This window comes from Gymnoscopelus braueri, assembly GCF_963280865.1.
Source record: "Gymnoscopelus braueri genome assembly, chromosome: 22".
In the NCBI taxonomy this organism is placed as follows: Eukaryota; Metazoa; Chordata; class Actinopteri; order Myctophiformes; family Myctophidae; genus Gymnoscopelus; species Gymnoscopelus braueri.
Window position 1 is genome coordinate 45,384,414 of NC_137624.1, and position 19,147 is coordinate 45,403,560.

The 19,147-nt window shown below is 42.0% G+C and overlaps 1 protein-coding gene across 2 annotated transcripts; it reads right to left on the reverse strand.

Moving 5' to 3' along the window:
- Positions 1–1,170: 1,170 nt before the first annotated feature.
- Positions 1,171–12,372, reverse strand: LOC308077761 (zinc finger CCHC domain-containing protein 9-like; the record flags this gene model as incomplete). 2 transcript variants are annotated; one of them, XM_080418671.1, is made up of 7 exons in its annotated part: positions 1,171–2,668; positions 4,035–4,103; positions 7,321–7,413; positions 8,886–9,036; positions 9,565–9,872; positions 11,247–11,387; positions 12,288–12,372. In XM_080418671.1, 7 exons carry the CDS (start codon positions 12,370–12,372, stop codon positions 2,553–2,555), a joined length of 963 nt encoding a protein of 320 aa, XP_080274797.1. In that variant the 3' UTR covers positions 1,171–2,552. The 2 variants fall into 2 exon arrangements, with proteins under 2 accessions (XP_080274797.1, XP_080274796.1); XM_080418670.1 differs by having other exon boundaries at positions 11,247–11,393.
- Positions 12,373–19,147: the final 6,775 nt, after the last annotated feature.

A 19,147-nucleotide genomic window follows, 5' to 3' on the forward strand; every position in this document is an offset into this window, starting at 1 on the left:
CATTAAATGGGGGTCCGTAGCCCTAATGCATGTCAAACTGGGGGTCCTTAAATTACAATGATTGAGAATCACTGCTAGAGCCGTAAAAATCTTCTCTTATGGGGGTCCCTGGCTTATCTTTTCAAATGGGGGTCCGCGGGCTAATAAGTGTCAATTTGGGGGTCCTTGACATGAAATAGTTTGAGAACCACTGGGCTAAGTGATATTGTTTGGTTAAAACGTTAAAGCTCTATATATTCTGAAAGTAATCCTTGCTGTAGATATTACATGGTGTTTGTTCAGTAACAGGAGTCTCCATGTCTCTCCAGCAGAAAATACATTTTCAGGGGGCTTGCAACATGTCAGCTTCATTTTCATAGTGTTCCACTTGTGTGTCTGCTCATTTGTGTGTCATCACTTCCCACCTCACTTGTTTAACCCATTAAGACCTGAGGCGATTCTTAAAAATGTTTTCTAAATCCTAACAGTTTAAAAGAAAATCAAGATTTTTCAAAAAATAGCAGATCTACAAGCTCGTACTGCTATTTTTGAATAGCCTAAAGAAAGAAAGTGACACAGATGCGTTCCCGGTCTTATTGGGTTAATCTGTATCCTGACTGAGTTCTCTATTCTGATTGGATGAAATTTGCATCCCGACCCGATTCCTGTTACTGAACAAACACTAATGTAATGATTATCACAATATACAGCTGTTTAACACTTATTTTAACCAAATAAAATCACTTGCCCTACTTTTGAATGAAGGAATCCAATGGAAAAAGGCAACATACTGTAGACAAACAAATCGTTTATTGAATGTTTTACTCAAACGTTATATCAAAGTGTTGACATTATACAGTATGAACTATGCTCACAACGTGGTCTTTCAATCCCACACTCAGAGCAGAGTTACAACAGGACATCGAGAAGGACCATCAATTAGGGATGGGACGACAACCGTCATACATTAGGACAAGGGTCTTTAACATTTCAGGCCAAGGACCCCCTAGCTGAGAGAGATGAAACAGGGACCCCCTCTATATTGTATGAAATTGCGTTTCAGATTAAACTTTTTCCCCCCCCTCTACACTAAAGCTCTTTGCCAAAAATAGCCGATCTACAAGCTCACAACGCCTCGCAGTGCGAGGCGTTGTGAGCTTGTAGATCGGCTATTTTTGGCTTTCTCTGGGTTTCAAGCGGTTCATGTAAAAAAACAATCATATCACACAAAGATTTGGCGGACCCCCTATAGTAGCTCTGAGGACCCGCTAGGGGTCCCGGACCCCCTGTTGAAGACCCATGCACTAGGTTGAATTAGCTTTTTGTCGAGCGGCAAAACAGAGGCAACACGGAGGCAAATTCAGTACGACTTTCAAAAAATAGCCGATCTACAAGCTCAGCTCACAACGCATTGTGAGCTTGTAGATCGGCTATTTTTAGCGAACGTCCCCCCCCCTCAGAATAAGGATGCTGGGGGTTCACACGTGGTTACAACAAAAGTGGCATTTAGATATTTAAGCATAGTTGGATTATCGCGATCATGTCGTTAATCGCAATAATTTTTGCGGCAATAATGGTGAGGTGTAATGTTCATATCCCTGTCCCATCCACTGCTTACAGCAGGCCAGTCATTATGACGATCAGTTCATAAAGATAAATGTCCATTATGGTCTGTTTAGCAGAGTGGAATTCTGTCCAAATGTCAAACAGCTTTGAAGTGATTCTCAATTTCTTTTTTTCTTCATTTCAGGGACCCCCAGTTTGCTAATGCACATTGGTTCTCAAGGTGGGGTTCGGGGACCCCCAGGGGTCCTGGGGGGGGGGCAAAAGTAGTTAACACAGCATCACAATAATCTGAACCACCTTATCCATTTATATGTTGGCTATTCAAAAATATTTGAAAAAACATCAAAAATGTTTGGAAGATTTTTTACACAAAAATCTTTATCTTCTGGGGGTCCCTGGAACAAATCATTTTTAGATGGGGGGTCCGAACCGCGGCCAAATATGTATCAATGTGGGGGTCCTTGACACGAACAGGTTTGAGAACTACTGTGCTAATGCATTACTAGGCCACGGAGCCCCCAATCTACACTGTGTTCATTTAACTCTGAGACCAGGAACACATCTGTGTCATTTCTAGATTTGAGCTAAAAAAAATAACATTATTTTACACTTTGGCTATTCAAAAATAGCAGATCTACAAGCTCGTAGGCACTCTGCTATTTCGTGAAAATGTGTGCAAATCAGTGAAAATATATATTATTTTAAAGCGAACATTTTTAACTCAAATCTTTGCTTATGGAAGGGTCTATGGAGGGGTCTATGGAGGGGTCCCTGGAACAAAATATTTTGAGATGGAGGGGTCCGCGGCCAAATCCATATCATTTTAGGTGGTCCTTGACAATTATGAAAAAGTTTGAGAACCACTGATATTACAGCAACATAAGTATTTAGAAAACTGTTGGGATTTAGAAGCATTTTGTGGAATCGGCTGAGAGCCGTGTACACTCTGAGAGTCACACGGCTGAAGACCAGGGGGGGATCCATCATTTCTCTGACGTTGAGAAACGTCAAAACTTCACCACCTTGGTTTGTTTTGGCTTTTCTTTCTTCTCCGGTTGGTCCTGGACGTCCTCGTGGTCAGCGCTCATGTTGTTGGACAGCCATCCCACCGTCACAGAGTTAGCTATGAACAAACACAGAGTTAGCTATGAACAAACACAGAGTTAGCTATGAACAAACACAGAATTAGCTACGAACAAACACAGAGTTAGCTACGAACAAACACAGAGTTAGCTACGAACAAACACAGAATTAGCTATGAACAAACACAGAGTTAGCTATGAACAAACACAGAGTTAGCTATGAACAAACACAGAATTAGCTACGAACAAACACAGAGTTAGCTACGAACAAACACAGAGTTAGCTATGAACAAACACAGAGTTAGCTACGAACAAACACAGAGTTAGCTACGAACAAACACAGAGTTAGCTATGAACAAACACAGAGTTAGCTATGAACAAACACAGAGTTAGCTATGAACAAACACAGAATTAGCTATGAACAAACACAGAGTTAGCTATGAACAAACACAGAGTTAGCTATGAACAAACACAGAGTTAGCTATGAACAAACACAGAATTAGCTACGAACAAACACAGAGTTAGCTACGAACAAACACAGAATTAGCTACGAACAAACACAGAGTTAGCTATGAACAAACACAGAGTTAGCTACTAACAAACACAGAGTTAGCTATGAACAAACACAGAGTTAGCTACTAACAAACACAGAGTTAGCTATGAACAAACACAGAGCTATGAACAAACACAGAATTAGCTATGAACAAACACAGAGTTAGCTATGAACAAACACAGAGTTAGCTACGAACAAACACAGAGTTAGCTATGAACCAAACGGGGTCATACCTATGTTCCCCAGGTTCTATGTTCCCCAGGTTCTATGTTCCCCGCTTTCCTAGGAGAGCGGGGAATATAGGACCTAACCTAAACCTAACCCTAACCATAACCTTAGTGGGGGAACATAGGTCCGGGGAACATAGGTATGACCCCGTTTGGGGAATTAGCTATGAACAAACACAGAGTTAGCTATGAACAAACACAGAGTTAGCTATGAACAAACACAGAGTTAGCTATGAACAAACGCAGAGTTAGCTACGAACAAACACAGAGTTAGCTACTAACAAACACAGAGTTAGCTACAGACACACCACATCAACACAAACTACATTAGCCCCGTCAGAGTTGGCTACGGAACACACTACATGACCAGCGGACCGGTAGGCAGCGGTTCCGGTAGGAGACACAAAGGAGACTCTTTGTGTCTCCTACCGGAACCGCTGCCGGTCATCACATTATTGTCTTAGGAATGAGACAAAAACTAAAAAAATATCCATGAATTCAATGGGGTGACTAATCCATAGAGAAAAATGTCATTTTGGGGGTGAACTATCCCTTTAATGCCTAGGACTGCTACAGTAGAAGTGTGCAGATGTATTGAAAGGAGAGCAGAGGGTCTCTAACGCTCACATGAAGCTTGGTGCTCTGGACAGTCCTTCTGGAAGTGTTCGACCGAACCACACACCCGACAGCTACCTCCTGCAGAGAAACATGTTATCAGTGTTGATTCAGTCGATTAAAACTATGAAGAAAAATGTCTGTTGATTTACCTTTATTCACCCAGGAAAACTAAATACAAACTAAGCTATGACGACTAAAACTAAGACAATTGAAACTAGACACTAGATGTTAGTGAGGGACGAGAGGAGAAGAGATCCAGTAGAACTAAGACAAGAGGAGAAGAGATCCAGTAGAACTAAGACAAGAGGAGAAGAGATCCAGTAGAACTAAGACAAGAGGAGAAGAGATCCAGTAGAACTAAGACTAGTGGAGAAGAGATCCAGTAGAACTAAGACTAGAGGAGAAGAGATCCAGTAGAAGTAAGACTAGTGGAGAAGAGATCCAGTAGAACTAAGACTAGTGGAGAAGAGATCCAGTAGAACTAAGACTAGTGGAGAAGAGATCCAGTAGAACTAAGACTAGTGGAGAAGAGATCCAGTAGAACTAAGACTAGTGGAGAAGAGATCCAGTAGAACTAAGACTAGAGGAGAAGAGATCCAGTAGAAGTAAGACTAGTGGAGAAGAGATCCAGTAGAACTAAGACTAGTGGAGAAGAGATCCAGTAGAACTAAGACTAGTGGAGAAGAGATCCAGTAGAACTAAGACTAGTGGAGAAGAGATCCAGTAGAACTAAGACTAGAGGAGAAGAGATCCAGTAGAAGTAAGACTAGTGGAGAAGAGATCCAGTAGAACTAAGACTAGTGGAGAAGAGATCCAGTAGAACTAAGACTAGTGGAGAAGAGATCCAGTAGAACTAAGACTAGAGGAGAAGAGATCCAGTAGAACTAAGACTAGAGGAGAAGAGATCCAGTAGAACTAAGACTAGTGGAGAAGAGATCCAGTAGAACTAAGACTAGTGGAGAAGAGATCCAGTAGAACTAAGACTAGTGGAGAAGAGATCCAGTAGAACTAAGACTAGAGGAGAAGAGATCCAGTAGAAGTAAGACTAGTGGAGAAGAGATCCAGTAGAACTAAGACTAGTGGAGAAGAGATCCAGTAGAACTAAGACTAGTGGAGAAGAGATCCAGTAGAACTAAGACTAGTGGAGAAGAGATCCAGTAGAACTAAGACTAGAGGAGAAGAGATCCAGTAGAAGTAAGACTAGTGGAGAAGAGATCCAGTAGAACTAAGACTAGTGGAGAAGAGATCCAGTAGAACTAAGACTAGTGGAGAAGAGATCCAGTAGAACTAAGACTAGTGGAGAAGAGATCCAGTAGAACTAAGACTAGAGGAGAAGAGATCCAGTAGAAGTAAGACTAGTGGAGAAGAGATCCAGTAGAACTAAGACTAGTGGAGAAGAGATCCAGTAGAACTAAGACTAGTGGAGAAGAGATCCAGTAGAACTAAGACTAGTGGAGAAGAGATCCAGTAGAACTAAGACTAGAGGAGAAGAGATCCAGTAGAACTAAGACTAGTGGAGAAGAGATCCAGTAGAACTAAGACTAGTGGAGAAGAGATCCAGTAGAACTAAGACTAGTGGAGAAGAGATCCAGTAGAACTAAGACTAGAGGAGAAGAGATCCAGTAGAACTAAGACTAGAGGAGAAGAGATCCAGTAGAACTAAGACTAGTGGAGAAGAGATCCAGTAGAACTAAGACTAGTGGAGAAGAGATCCAGTAGAACTAAGACTAGTGGAGAAGAGATCCAGTAGAACTAAGACTAGAGGAGAAGAGATCCAGTAGAAGTAAGACAAGTCATCACAGGTGCGCGTGCGTGTCACAGACCGAAAATAGCAGATCTACAAGCTCACAACGCGCCGCGTTGTGAGCTTGTAGATCGGCTATTTTCGGCCTGCAGCTATAAGTGAAGACCATTTCGATGCCATCACGCCCCGTCAAAAATACATTTCAGTCGACTAAAACCTTACGATATTTAGTCGACTAAAACTAAACAGAATTTGATTCAAAAGACTGACTCAAATTAAATCTAAATCAACCCTGTCAGTTAACCCGTTAAGACCCTGTCAGTTAACCCGTTAAGACCCTGTCAGTTAACCCGTTAAGACCCTGTCAGTTAACCCGTTAAGACCCGTTGAGGCCAATTCCACACATGCCTTCTAAATCAGTAGTTCTCAAACGTTCCAATAACAATAATCAAAACACAGCAGATGTACAAAAGCTCGCAAGCGTAGCACGAAGCGCCGCGCTGTGAGCTTGCAGATCTGCTGTGTTTTGAACAGCCAATGGAAACACATCTAGAATGAAAGAGATATCACTAAACAAACATCGTACACTTTTAACTTATTATCATTGCTGTCGGGCAGAAACCTCGTATCTCCAACTTTTTTCCCCCTTATTTTTCGTAAATTAACGCCGTACTTGATCACACTACAGCGTCACACTAAAAGCATCAAAAGCAGCAGATCTACAAGCTCGAAACGCGGCGCTTCGCGTCGCGTTTCGAGCTTGTAGATCTGCTGCTTTTGATGCTTTTGAATTTGAATCCTGAAAAGCTAAAGTTTTGGACGTATGAGGTTTCCACCCGACAGAGAGCGTATGTAATGATTCAGAACACGTGTGCAAAACGACCGCTAACTACTACTGGATCTCTTGAAATCTAAATCAACCCTGTCAGTTAACCCGTTAAGACCCTGTCAGTTAACCCGTTAAGACCCTGTCAGTTAACCCGTTAAGACCCGTTGAGGCCAATTCCACACATGCCTTCTAAATCAGTAGTTCTCAAACGTTCCAATAACAATAATCAAAACACAGCAGATGTACAAAAGCTCGCAAGCGTAGCACGAAGCGCCGCGCTGTGAGCTTGCAGATCTGCTGTGTTTTGAACAGCCAATGGAAACACATCTAGAATGAAAGAGATATCACTAAACAAACATCGTACACTTTTAACTTATTATCATTGCTGTCGGGCAGAAACCTCGTATCTCCAACTTTTTTCCCCCTTATTTTTCGTAAATTAACGCCGTACTTGATCACACTACAGCGTCACACTAAAAGCATCAAAAGCAGCAGATCTACAAGCTCGAAACGCGGCGCTTCGCGTCGCGTTTCGAGCTTGTAGATCTGCTGCTTTTGATGCTTTTGAATTTGAATCCTGAAAAGCTAAAGTTTTGGACGTATGAGGTTTCCACCCGACAGAGAGCGTATGTAATGATTCAGAACACGTGTGCAAAACGACCGCTAACTAATAACGCAAAACGATGTCAAACAGTTGACATGAAGTGTGTTGGTTCTAATACCTGCTGCATAGAGGCCTTTGGGGTTATCTGGACAGGACGATGACAGGTGACCGTTCTGACCACAGATGAAACACTTTGCGTAGGGGTAGTCACCTGAAACACATGACCATGACCTTAACATACATGTTACAATACATAGACACATGACCATGACCTTAACATACATGTTACAATACATAGACACATGACCATGACCTTAACATACATGTTACAATACATAGACACATGACCTTAACATACTCAGTGTTGATTTCGACTAGTGGAGAAGAGATCCAGTAGAACTAAGACTAGTGGAGAACAGATCCAGTAGAACTAAGACTAGTGGAGAAGAGATCCAGTAGAACTAAGACTAGTGGAGAAGAGATCCAGTAGAACTAAGACTAGTGGAGAAGAGATCCAGTAGAACTAAGACTAGTGGAGAAGAGATCCAGTAGAACTAAGACTAGTAGAGAAGAGATCCAGTAGAACTAAGACTAGAGGAGAAGAGATCCAGTAGAATTAAGACTAGTGGAGAAGAGATCCAGTAGAACTAAGACTAGAGGAGAAGAGATCCAGTAGAACTAAGACTAGTGGAGAAGAGATCCAGTAGAACTAAGACTAGAGGAGAAGAGATCCAGTAGAACTAAGACTAGAGGAGAAGAGATCCAGTAGAACTAAGACTAGTGGAGAAGAGATCCAGTAGAACTAAGACTAGCGGAGAAGAGATCCAGTAGAACTAAGACTAGTGTAGAAGAGATCCAGTAGAACTAAGACTAGTGGAGAAGAGATCCAGTAGAACTAAAAGACAAGTCATTTTATGTTTGGTTGCGCTCGGGTGTTGTGCTCTGAAAAAGGCAGATCTACAAGCTCACAACACGTCACAGCGCAACACGTTGTGAGCTTGTAGATCTGCTATTTTCAGCATGCAACCAAGTGTAAAATCATCCATTACGACGCCATCAAGGCACCGCCAAAACACATTTTAGTCGACTAAATCAACTGTAGATTTAGTCGACTATAATCTTATGATATTTAGTCGACTGAAACTAGACTAAAAAATTCAAAAGACTATGACTAAAACTAAATCAAAGTTTGCTGTCAAAATCAACACTGACATACATGTTAAAATACATCAGAGAGAGAGAGAGAGAGAGAGAGAGAGAGAGAGAGAGAGAGAGGGACACTCAGTTTCATCTGGTCCTGATGTGAGCTCAGAGTTGAGCAGTTAAGGGGTTAAGTGTGAGTTCAAAGGTCAGGGACACTTTGGGACTCACAGCCTGGGGGTTCGAGACACGTTCCCCACATTCAACGATGCACGTAATTATCTCCCCTTTAATATAAACAGAGTAAACTAATGCACGTAATTATCTCCCCTTTAATATAAACAGAGTAAACTAATGCACGTAATTATCTCCCCTTTAATATAAACAGAGTAAACTAATGCACGTAATAATCTCCCCTTTAATACAAACAGAGTAAACGGTACACGTGACTTTCAAGCCGAGTCATCTTGGGCCAAACTTAAGACAGTAATAACATCTACCAACACATTGGTAACAGAAATGTCAGGCTTTGCGTTTCCTCACCGAGAGCAGGGTCTACTTTAGCTCTGCATGTCTGCAGGTCATGCTCTGTGGAGCCACAGCGGTAGCAGATACCCGTCCCCATCTCCTGGTCCCTACGGGCCTCAGGACACTCTGACACCCCGTGACCCGGCCTCCTGCAGTTAAAACACAGCTAGAGGACAGGATGGACAGAATGAGACAAAAGAGGAGGGAGAAAACATGAATTCAACAGTATTACACACACACGTCAGATCGGGGGATTTTATTGGCGAGCGTAAATATTTAATATGAAATGTTTAATCAATGGAAATTATTATATTAAGAGCTTGTGTTTAGTTGAGTTGAGTTTATTTCAGTACATTTTGTGGTAACATAGTTAATATTTCAATACAAAAAAAAACTAATTTATAAAGAAAAGAACCACATTTCTGAACAAATGTATAGGCTGAAGCCGTAGCTTATTAAGCCTACCCTTTAACCAAACAAATACACAAATTAAAGTCAAAATGGAGAGAAAAAGAAACAAGGTACAAGGACAAGACACTTTTCTGTACATGTACGTGTTTGCTGTGTATATATATATAAGTATATGTACAGTAGTACAGCAAACAATAACTACACAGTGTAGTTATTGTGAATAACTCCACTGTGACGTAATAAACCATGTTTCTCCTGATCTCTCTCTCTCTCTCTCTCTCACCATGCTGCTCTTCTTGTTGTCCTGTCTCTTTATCCTCCTGTCCTCCCTCCGTCTGTCCTTCCACAAGGCCGTCTCCACCTCCTCCCTCAGTCCTCTGTCCTCCTCCTGTCCTCCTCCTCCTCCTCCTCCTCCTCCTCCTCCTCCTCGCGGTAGAGCCTGTCCCGTCTCCTGCAGGTACTCCAGGAACCCGTTGACGTCGGTGTTGTCATGATACTCCTTCTTCTTCCTGAACAGAGCTGAGCCTCCTGTTGTTGTTGTTGTTGTTGTTGTTGTGTGTGTTCGTCTCAAAGGGTCTGCTCCACCCGGGGCTGATCAAAAGAATACACAACATTTAACCCATTAAGACCTGAAGTCCATTCTACAAACAGTTTTCTGAAAAACGTGATGTTTCTATATCAGTGGTGCTCAAACCTTTTTCATGTCAAGGACCCCCAAAATGTACATGTATTTGGCCGTGGGACCCCCATCTCAAAATATGTTGTTCCAGGGACCCCCCATGAAGCAAAGATTTGAGTTAAAAGTGTTCGCTTTAAAATAATATAAAAATATATTCAAAGATTTTCACACATTTTCAAGATTTTTCAAAAATAGCAGATCTACAAGCTCGTAGCGCGGCACTCGGTGCCGCGCTACGAGCTTGTAGATCTGCTATTTCTGAATAGCCCAAAGTGTAAAATAATGATTTTTTTTTAAGCTCAAATCAAAAAGTGACACAGATGCGTTCCAGGTCTTAATGGGTTAACCCATAGACTGCCAACAACGTGATATTATATTACGTCCTCTTGGTGTTTTTCAGTGATTACACTAGAGGGCGTACGCTTCGCCAACCTATGAACGATGCCGTGGCTCCCAGAGAAGCATTAAAGGTCGTAAACACACGGCGAGCGGGTTCACGCGGGCGTTACCGCTCGGATCAGCGGTGATCGCGCCGCGATCAATGTTGTTTTCTGCGCGGTGCGGTGAAAACAAAAGCTCACCACAATCCAGCTCTTGCCGCCCGCGCACACGTGCACAAACGAGCACGCGCGCGAAAGTGTCACGGGGGCCGCGCCCGGCTGCCTCACCGCCCCTCAACTTCTCCGCGCGTCCCAAATAATCGCCCGCCTCTCATTGAAAATGAATGACATAAAGGCGCGTTGCCCGCTTGCCGTGTGAAAGGACCAGGGCCCCCCGCTTGACTAGTGCTATTTGTACAAGTGAGGACAGAGGAATAACACCACTCACTCATCATGAAAACATTATGCACGTGCAATATAAAATATTAATATTATACGTATTGTCCAGCAAAAGCGTCCAAGAAATGTAGGTCAGTTTATGACTGAGAATAGAGGGTTTAAGTAAGCTACGTAATAATAAAATAATAACTTTATTTATATAGCACTTTTCAAAATATGAGTTACAAAGTGCTGAACAGCAGTTAATGCTTGTTTTATTTGACCTTACTTATATATTTTATGCAAAAAATATATAAGTAAGGTCAAATAAAACGTTTTTCTTATTTATTTTAAAGCCCCCCGCCCCTGAGACCCCCCCTTCCCCCCCTTCCCCCCGCCCGGCCACACTGCACAGAACACTGACGTCACCAAATGTGGAGCGACGCCCCTCTGCACTCTGATTGGTTAGGAACATACAAGGTTCACTCCCACTCCTAGGCCACAGTTTAAGTAAAAGTAAGTCTCTACCTCTGCCGTCTCTCCTCTGGGCCGCTGCTCCTCTGTAAGAACCGGCTGGCCTTCCAGACGGACTGGACTGTGGTCTTCTTCCTGCTCCAGATCCACTGCTACAGCTGCTGTTGTTTCCTCCTCCTCCTCCTCCTCCTCCTCCTCCTGCTAAGGGTTGTCAATAAAATAATTGCGATCAATAATTTAACCCATTCAATCCGGTACTCAACAAATGTCTTCTAAATCGGTAAAACGGTTTTCTGAAAAAGAAAAAACAACATATGTTGCTAAAATATCAGTGGTTCTCAAACGTTTTCATGTCAAGGACCCCCAAAATTATATGTATTTGGACCCCCATCTGAAAATATTTTGTTCAAGGAAAGCAATTAAGATTTGAGTAAAAAAATAAAATCCCCGTAAAATATATATCTATTCATTGATTTGCACAAATGTTCAAGATTTTTCTAAAATAGCAGATCTACAAGCTCATAGCCTATGAACTTGTAGATCTGCTGTGTTTTAATAGTCAAATTATAACATAATGTTCATATATAGCTCAAATCTAAAATGACACATATGCGTTCCCGAATTAGTTGTTAATTGTTTTTTTGGACATACTGTAGAAATAAAAAGAACATTTATGTTTGTCTTGTAGGCTGTGTGTTAAAGGGCAGATCATTATAATAGCAAATAAATGACTGACGAACAATAATCAAAATAAGGCCATACACAGCATTTAATAAAAAATGAATATGTATATGAAAGGAAATTAAATGAAATACCGGAAAAGTCTGATCTAGAAGCTCACAACGCATCGGAACGCGTTGTGAGCTGATGCGTTGTTTGTGAGCTTGTAGATCTGCTATATTTCCAGTTAGTTTTTAATGTTTGGCAATTTTCCCAACAGATGAATTTGTACAGAATCTAAAAGAAACCCTTCTGAAGGTTAACCTATGCAAACATTTGTTTGAGATCATGTGATCATGTAGTGGTCACATGATCATGTGACCATGTAGTGATCACATGATCATGTGACCATGTAGTGATCCTCTGCTGTCACACCTCCCCCTCCTTTCAGCTGGCTCCACGGAGTGGCTTCTGCTTCTTTATGTTTGTGGACGTTATTGGCTCTGGCCCACCTCGTCATGATGTCACTGGACCTGCTGGAGAAGGATCCAGGTCTTTGCTTTCATAATAAAAAACAGGTTTTGATGCTTTATTAACGCTTTATTAACTCATTTTACATTCACTCATTTATTGTAGGGGACCTCCTCCTCCTCCTGGAACTCCTCGGGGTCCTCCCCCCGGACGGTCCGATACATAGCCCAGAGGTAGCCCTAGAATGTCTGATAATGATCTCACATACATGTCATGTGTTCCAAAATACACAGCCATAGATCGGTCCCACGCGCTTACGGTTAGCGGAGTGATCTGCGCGGCATTAAAGCGCTCCGTGCTGCGTCTGTACTCGCCCAATCTGGGAACCCATCGCCAAATGAAAAGGAAAAACAGCGCCCTCTGCTGTTTTTTACTATCTCACTTGGCTCTGGGAGGAAGTCGACGTAGCACCCGTGCACAAGGAAACCGGGGTTTTGGTCTGCCCTCAGCCTTTCACTTCCGGTGGTGCGACTATGTTTTCATTCCCACTAACAATATTTCTACACGGAACACTAACACCACTTCTCCCAGAGAACATGGATGGTTTTGGGTATACGCCCACTTGTTTCTATGATGAAAGAGCAAGTTAAAATGTGAATATCTTTCCGTGGTTTTGTCTGCTCCGCGGACGCTATTGTTAAATGAGTTTTGGTTTGTTTCGAGTGGGGAAGGATCTGCGGACACGTAAATCCCGCCCACTACATTTGATTGGGTAAAGCGCGGCCTGCTTCCTGATCTGAAGGTACGCCCACTTGTAGGCCAGTGCGTACGCGTTATGACGAGCCCCCCCCCCCCCCCCGACAGATTCAAACGCAGAGCAGAATCTGTTCTTGAGAGATTAGTACTTGCCCAATAATGAACTCCTCTAGACTGTCCTCTAGTTTCATATCCACGTGAAAGCTCTGTCAGAAAACCTGTGTTTAGCAAAAGATCTCCACTTTTCCACGAGATTCACGCGGACGTCGTTCTCTGTCAGCCACGAGGCCGGAGCTGAAGTGACTGCTGGACTGAACACATGAAAACTCCCTTTGGAAACGCTCTGTGTTTGGGAAGCACAAACGTACAACAGAGGCTACGAGCGTGACATCATCGTACCCGGAGGTTATGGGGGAACGCCTACCGGGTGGCAAAAAAACCGACTTTCTGGCCTTGACAGCCCCATACACCCACACAGCCCCATACACCCACACAGCCCCATACACCCACACAGCCCCATACACCCACACAGCCCCATACACCCACACCGCCCCACACACCCACACAGCCCCATACACCCACACAGCCCCATACACCCACACCGCCCCACACACCCACACAGCCCCATACACCCACACAGCCCCATACACCCACACAGCCCCATACACCCACACAGCCCCATACACCCACACAGCCCCATACACCCACACAGCCCCATACAACCACACAGCCCCATACACCCACACAGCCCCATACACCCACACAGCCCCATACACCCACACAGCCCCATACACCCACACAGCCCCATACAACCACACAGCCCCATACACCCACACAGCCCCATACACCCACACAGCCCCACACAGCCCCACACAGCCCTATACACCCACACAGCCCCATACACCCACACAGCCCCATACACCCACACAGCCCCATACACCCACACAGCCCCATACACCCACACAGCCCCATACACCCACACCGCCCCATACACCCACACAGCCCCATACACCCACACAGCCCCATACACCCACACAGCCCCATACACCCACACAGCCCCATACACCCACACAGAAAAGTCCTATGTGATTGTATTGTATTTTCTTACAAAGTTCTTGATAGCTATACAAAGGGTCGGCATAATAAGTTAAGGCTTCAGCCTACACCTTTTTTGGTTTATGTTACTATGACAACTAATGAAGGCGTTGTATTGATATGCTTTTAAATTGACCAAAATAAACTACTACTACTATTAAACAACGTTAAACATGTCAGCTGTACGGAAAGCTTAAATTGTCCTCTTTTTCTATCTGCAAATTATTATAAAAATCCACCGTAGAGACATTATGTTATGAGATACTTTCTGTCACTATATTCTGTGCAGGTGATTATGTATTTTTGTGTTGGAGTTTGGAAGCGCTCGTTCTCAATAACCCAACGTCCTGCTGCCTCCTGCATCATGTGACATTTAGAAACAGGTGGTTACGAAGATCGTTGAGTGATTTACAACGAGCGCTTCCAAACTCCAACGCTCCATGCCGCTCTATGCTCTGCCACTCAGTCTAGATGAGGGGGGGGGGGGGGGGGGGGGGGCGTGTCCCGGTGGAATACTCTCTATTGACCATATTCACACGGCGGCCATTTTGGAATTTAACATTGAAAGTGCCACCCTGTTGCCGTGGCAACCAGGGTGGCACTTCATTGACTTAAAGGGGAAGACCACTCATTTTGATCAGTGACATACGCAGGGTGTACTTTTGGCTGAGGGGGGCGGAGCCAAAAGTACACCCTGCGTATGTCACTGATCACATGACCTCAATCAATTATCCTTTTCTAGGCAACACAGAAGGGGGGGGGGGGGGGGGCTTTTTTCTTATTTCCACACAACAGCTCTAAGGTGCATTAAGGACATAGTTCAATGTTGAAAATGAGTGGTCTCCCCCTTTAACAGCAACATGGCCGCCGTGTGAATCTGGACCTCATACCACCTGCCAACAGTGTGCCTCAAACATGTGTGCTTCCCAAAGCAAGTTGAGATACATTCGGTCCTTCACTCATTCCGGGCCCTTCGCCCGGACACTAAGTCGTCCGTGTGCAGCTCGTGGAAACGTGGAGATATTTGACTAAACACACGTTTTCTGGCAGAACATTCAAATGGATATGAAACTATAGAGGATAATATCTGACTCCAAGTCTTAGGAGTTCATTATTGGGTGAGTTACACACGCAGTTTAAAGCACTTTGATGCCGCGCAGATCCCTCCGCTAACCGTAGGAGCCTATGAGGATGGGACCGATCTATATGGCTGTGGATTTGGAATACATGAAATGTATGTAAGATGATCACAGACATTCTATGGCTAAGAGAGAGAGAGAGAGAGAGAGAGAGAGAGAGAGAGAGAGAGCTACTTCTCAGAGAGAGTGATAATCGTTTCCATGTAGAAAATTTTTCATTTTCAAATATTAAAAAAAGCTGAAATGGCAGATCTACAAGCTTACAGATGTAAGCTTGTAGATCTGCTATTTCAGCTTTTTTTGTGTTGCTTTTTTGTATAAAACTATTAAATATGTCAATAATTTCATATATTTAAGTTATTTGTCATATCTGCCCTGTGCATTTTTTGTATTACAAAGCCTAAAAGTCTTCATATGTTCCAATGTGTTCAACGGCCCAAACACACAATTAAATCCTTAATCGCAATTATTTGAGTGACAAATAATCGTCAACTTAAATTTGTAATGGTGACAGTCCTATTGATGAGTTAATGCTTCACATGAGTGTCACATGAGTGTGAAAAGTATATATATATATGTATATATATATATATGTATATATATATATATATAGTTTTCAACTTGTCAAGAAACTAAGGCTGGATCACAACCACGCTGTGTCTCTGCTACAACATTAGCCGTTTTCAATCTACGAGAGTTGTAGGGTTCACCCCCCATGGAGACAGGGACTTTCTGCACTATACCCCGTAGACACTCTAAACATGTACACATTGAAAATAAAGGTGCTTACCCCCACGCCCCAAATGTTACCTGTCTCTACGCGGTAGTAGTTTAATGTAATAATCCATATCTTTCAATAAATAAGTGTTTTAATGCCGTCTGTGGCCGATTCTGTCGGAAGTTCCCAAAGGGTGGTAGTGACGGGGCGCATCCGGTGAAACCCGGAATTACACTAAATGTAAACAGGAAGTAAACGAGGGTGAAAAAATGGCGTTCGGCCACAGACGGCATTTAAACACTTCTTTATTGAAAGATATGGATTATTACATTAAACTACTACCACGTAGATACAGTTAACATTTGGGGCGATGGGGGTAAGCACCTTTATTTTCAATTTGTACATGTTTAGAGTGTCTACGGGGCATAGTGCAGAAAGTCCCTGTGTCCATGGGGGGTGAACCCTACAACTCTCGTAGATTGAAAACGTCAGAATCATAAATATACATCTACAAGAGTTGTATTCTACAGCTACTACAACATGGACTCACTGTGTAACTGTAACCTATGATAATAACTATATAATATATAATAACACTGTGTAACTGTAACCTATGATAATAACTATATAATATATAATAACACTGTGTAACTGTAACCTAGGATAATGACTATATAATATATAATAACACTGTGTAACTGTAACCTAGGATAATGACTATATAATATATAATAACACTGTGTAACTGTAACCTAGGATAATAACTATATAATATATAATAACACTGTGTAACTGTAACCTAGGATAATAACTATATAATATATAATAACACTGTGTAACTGTAACCTAGGATAATAACTATATAATATATAATAACTATATAATATATAATAACTATATAATATATAATAACACTGTGTAACTGTAACCTAGGATAATAACTATATAATATATAATAACACTGTGTAACTGTAACCTAGGATAATAACTATATAATATATAATAACACTGTGTAACTGTAACCTAGGATAATAACTATATCATATATAATAACACTGTGTAACTGTAACCTAGGATAATAACGTTAAACTAGTATTAATGACTTTGTACATTAAGTCAACAACAGTCTAAACAATACATTATGACAATAATAATATCAGTATGAATGTAAAACTATAAGTATTTATAATAAAAACTCACTGATCTGATTCTCCTTCATGTGTTTACCAAGGAAGTGCGTGGTGGACTCCTCCTCCTGCACATGCGCGTGCCGTAGAGTAGAACGCACTGCCGTTATGCTGCCCCCTGCTGTTCTGGAGGCTTGCTCTCTCTCTCTCTCTCTCTCTCTCTCTCTCTCTCTCTCTCTCTCTCTCTCTCTCTCTCTCTCTCTCTGTTTGAAGAGGCTTAATGGTGACTATTTAGTGAATTATGGATAATGTGTTTGTTTTGTTTTGAAGTGTTATAACATTGTATCATTTAATCTCGCAATAATATATTTGTTTTAAAGGTAGGGTAAGTGATATTTTTTGGTTAAAACAAAAAGTATTTTGTTAAAAGGTTAAAGCACTATATTCTGATAGTAATCATTGCTATCATTGCTGACAACAAACTTTCATTACACCTGGGTAAAACTGAATCCATCCTCTTTGGGTCCAGTCCTAACCTTAGCAAGGCAGAGAGTTTCACGATCAAAGTGGGTGATAATGTCATCAAAAGAAAGGATGAAATTACCTACCTGGGCTCCATCTTGGAGGCAAACATCTCTGGTAACAAAAACGCCGAAAAAGTGATCAAAAATGTCAACCGAACAACACGCTATTTGTGGAGGATTGATCGCCTAGTCAGTAAGAATACTCTGAAGATTCTTGCAGGGGCCCTCATTCAAGGTCATTATGATTATGCATGCACTTCATGGTATCACAACACCTCCAAGGCCTTAAAAACAAGGCTCCAAACATCCCAAAACAAACTTGTAAGGCTACTTCTTGGCCTCAATCACAGAACCCATCTAACCCCTGCTCATTTTGCTAAGATTGGATGGCTTAGGGTTGAGGACAGAGTACAGCAACTTGCTATGGGCCTGGTCTTCAAGATACACCACAACATTGGGATCCCCCTGTATTTGTCAAAATACTTCAAAAATGTTAATGAAGTCCATGATCATAACACCAGAGGCAGCTCCACTGATCATGTTCAACCCAGATTTGGCTCAACTAAGGGTATGAACTCGTTCTCATGCTATTCATCAAAAATGTGGAATGCCCTACCAAAAGGAGTAAAGGAGTGTAAAACCCTACTCACTTTCAAAACTGCCCTAAAGATACACCTTCAGGAGGCTGCAATTCGAAAATGGCCCCTGTCTAAGTCTTAACCTACCCCTCCCTACCCCCCCCCCCCCCCCCTCCTTCATTTTCCTCTTTTGTATATATATATATATTATTTTTTTCTCTCGTCATACCAGTAACCTGAAAGCTGATTGTATGACTTTCTGTATAGTAGTGTGTATATCTGCCTGCCTCTTATATTTCATCATGATTTGTGTGCATGGGGTTCTCATCTTAAACAAGCGTAATGCTTAATGAGGGTTTCCAGTTTAGTAGACCTTGTATTGTGAATTTGTACTTCCATGTACTGTTATGTACTGTCATGTACTATTCTCATGTCTTTCTAAATAAACTACATCAATCAATCAATAGAGTGTTTGTTCAGTAACAGGAGTCTCCCTGTCTCTCCAGCTCTTTAATAAACAGAAAAGACATTTTCCGGTAGGTGTCAAAATCTCAGCCAATCAGGAGAAAGTACCCAATTTTAAGCTTCATTTCCATAGTGTTCCAGTTCCAATTTTGCCTGCTCATTTCTTAGTGTCATCACTTCCAATTTCACTTGTTTAATCTATATCCTGATTGAGTTCTCTGTCCTGGTTGGATAAAATTGGATATTTGGAAACTGAAACGAAAATGCATTTTCTGTTTAATAAAGAGCTGGAGAGACAAGGAGACTCTAATACTGAACAAACACTCTATAGCAATGAGTACTATCAGAATATAGAGCTATTTAACAATTATTTTAACCAACGCAAATCACTTACCCTACCTTTAAGTTAAATAAAGACAAAA